General features: G+C 38.1%; 1 protein-coding gene across 1 annotated transcript; it reads left to right on the forward strand.

Moving 5' to 3' along the window:
- The first annotated feature begins 2,328 nt into the window (after positions 1-2,328).
- Positions 2,329-2,724, forward strand: LOC116125608 (uncharacterized mitochondrial protein AtMg00810-like). Its single transcript, XM_031411335.1, has one exon. It carries the CDS (start codon positions 2,329-2,331, stop codon positions 2,722-2,724), a length of 396 nt encoding a protein of 131 aa, XP_031267195.1.
- The last annotated feature ends 382 nt before the right edge of the window (positions 2,725-3,106 follow it).

The raw sequence follows: 3,106 nt of genomic DNA on the forward strand, positions 1-3,106 counted from the left end.
TCATTGTAAGAAGAAGGGTCACTTTGAGAAGAGGTGTTGGTTCAGACCAAACCTTCAATGTAGAGCATGTAAGCAATTTGGCCACATTAAAAAAGTTTGCAAAACCAAACCAAACCAGCCACCACAGCAAGCCCAGATTGTTGAAGTTCAACAATCAAATTCAGAATCTGAGCAACTATTTGTCGCATCTTACTGTGTAGCTCAGGTTTGCAATGATGTTTGGCTGATAGATAGTGGCTGCACCAACCACATGACAGCAAACTTGTAAGATTTTGTCAACCTGGATAGGGCATATCACTCCAGAGTTAAAGTTGGGAATGGAAAGTTTATGGATGTCAAAGGGAAAGGAGATGTTGCTATGCTGACAAGGTTAGGTATTAAACTAATTCCTAATGTCTTGTATGTGCCAAAAATAAGTCATAATTTACTTAGTGTAGGACAAATGCTAGAAAAGAATTATGTCTTGCATTTCCAAGACCAGTCCTGCACAATTCTGGACAATGAAGGTAATGAACTAATGAAGGTTAAAATGATGGGAAAAAGCTTCCCTATTAGGCTGAAAAAACCAGAACCTAAAGCCTATACTGCTAAAGTAAATGAGTCTGAGTTATGGCACATGAGATTTGGCCATTTCAACTACCATGGTCTTAGAGAAATTTAGACCAAAAATCTTGTCCGTAATCTGCCAGAAATTGAAGAAGCTAGTAGACAACCCTTTCTCGTAAACCAAGCTTGGAGAGCTGCTAAGAAACTCCAACTTATCCATACAGATGTGCGTGTGGACCTATGAAGACACTTTCATTGAATGGGAGCAAGTACTTTGTCTTGTTCATTGATGATTGTTCTAGGATGTGCTGGGTCTATTTTCTGAAACAAAAGAATGAAGTTGCAGTTGTGTTTGGGAGATTTAAGCTGCAAGTTGAAAACCAAACTGGCCTTAGTATCAAAACAGTGAGAAGTGATAATGGGAGTGAGTACACTTCAAATAAGTTTGAATCAATTTGCAAGCAGGCTGGAATTAAACATCAATTTAGTAGTCCCTATACTCCACAACAAAATGGAGTCAGTGAGAGAAAAAATAGGACTGTTATGGAGATCTCTAGGTGCATGGTTGCTGAGAAGAAATTGCCCAAGTCCTTTTGGGCAGAGGCAGTGAACACCGAGGTCTATTTACTCAATAGACTTCCCACTAAGGCATTAGTTAATCAAACTCCATATGAGGCTTGGTATGGGGTGAAGCCTATGATGGAAAATCTGAGAATTTTTAGAAGTATATGCAATGCTCTTATCCCAGTAGTTTGGAGAACTAAGTTGGATGACAAAGCCATGATAGGAATCTTCATTGACTATAGTGATCAATCCAAGGCTTATAGAGTTTATGTTCCAGAAACTAAGAAAATTCACATCACTTGAGTCTTCTTCAATTTTGTTTTCCTCCTAGTTCCATACACCATTTTCATATACTTTCACATCACTAGAGATGTGAAAGTATATGAAAATGGTGTATGGAACTAGGAGGAAAACAAAATTAAAGAAGACTCAAGGGGGCAGTTGACAGATCCAGTTGTGAACCAAAATGATGAACAAGAGGAGACAGATTCAGATGAAGATATTCCAGTTAGAGGTACCAGACCTCTGGTAGAGGTTTATGAAAGGTGTAATGCAGCCTTACTTGAACCTGCAAATTACAATGAAGCTGCTAAGTTAGATACTTGGAGGAATGCATTGAATGAGCATGATTGAGAAGAATAGCACCTAGGAATTGGTAGACAGACCAACAAACAGAAAAGTGATCCAAGTTAAATGAATTTATAAGAGAAAATTAAATCCAGATGGATCAGCTTATAGACATAAAGCAAGGTTGGTTGTTGAGGGGTTTGCTTAGCAATTTGGAATAGACTTCTCGGATACATTAGCTCTTGTGGCCAGGCATGATGCAATCAGGCTTCTCCTTACTTTAGCAGCCCAATTTGAATGGAGGATTTATCAACTAGATGTCAAGTCTGCATTCTTGAATGGTTGGCTCAATGAAGAAATTTATGTGGAGCAGCTAGAGGAATATGAAGCTGAAGGGCAAGAGAACAAAGTTTATCTGTTAAGGAAGGCATTATATGGCTTAAAACAGGTCTTTAGAGCCTGGTATAGTAGAATCAATGATTACTTAATTAGTTTGGGATATATGAGGAGCCCAAATGAACACACATTGTATGTGAGAGAGCTGGAAGGGGAGTTCATTATTGTATCACTGTATGTAGATGATTTGCTCATCACGGGAAGCAGTCCAATTCAGCTGGAAGAATTTAAGAAGCAATGCATAATGAGTTCGAAATGACTGATCTAGGAGAAATGTCTTATTTCCTTGGAATGGAGATTATTCAAACTCAACATGAGATATTTGTTAGCCAAAGAAAATATGCTAATGAAGTCCTAAACAAGTTCAACATGGACAGGTGCAGACCAATGGACACTCCACTGGTTGTAAATTTGAAGCTGAGCAAAGATGATGGAGCTGTGAAGATTGATGAGCGAATTTATAGAAGTTTGATTGGGTGTCTATTGTATTTGACAGCCACCAGGCCTGACTTAATGTTTGCAAGAAGTCTCCTCTCCAGGTTTATGAGCAACCCGAGTGAAGTTCATCTCAAGGCAGTCAAGAGAGTGTTAAGGTACATTAAGGGAAGTTCTGATCTTGGTATATGGTTTAAGAAGTCTGAATTTTTTTAGCTTTTTGGATACTCTGACAGTGATTGGGCTGGATGCATTGATGATATGAGAAGTACTTCCGGATATGCTTTCTTTTTGAATTCAGGTGCTATATGTTGGCTATCCAAAAAATAGGGCATCATAGCTCAGTCTACAGCAGAAGCAGAATACATTCCTCCTGCTGCTGCTGTAATACCCTGTATTTTCTTTGTGGGTTTTATTTAATTTTATTTATGTGAATCTAGGGGGTAATATGTAAGAATTGAAACTTTTTAGAGATGTTTTAGTAAGAAATAAGGCATGGTTGGTTATTAGGTAGTTTTGCAAGAGTACTTGTGCGAAATTGGAAGTGTGAAAATCTTTTAACAACTTTATGAAATTGATTAAGATGAGGGGTCCTTTT

The sequence above is a fragment of the Pistacia vera genome, unplaced genomic scaffold (assembly GCF_008641045.1).
Source record: "Pistacia vera cultivar Batoury unplaced genomic scaffold, PisVer_v2 Contig100, whole genome shotgun sequence".
Classification (NCBI taxonomy): Eukaryota; Viridiplantae; Streptophyta; class Magnoliopsida; order Sapindales; family Anacardiaceae; genus Pistacia; species Pistacia vera.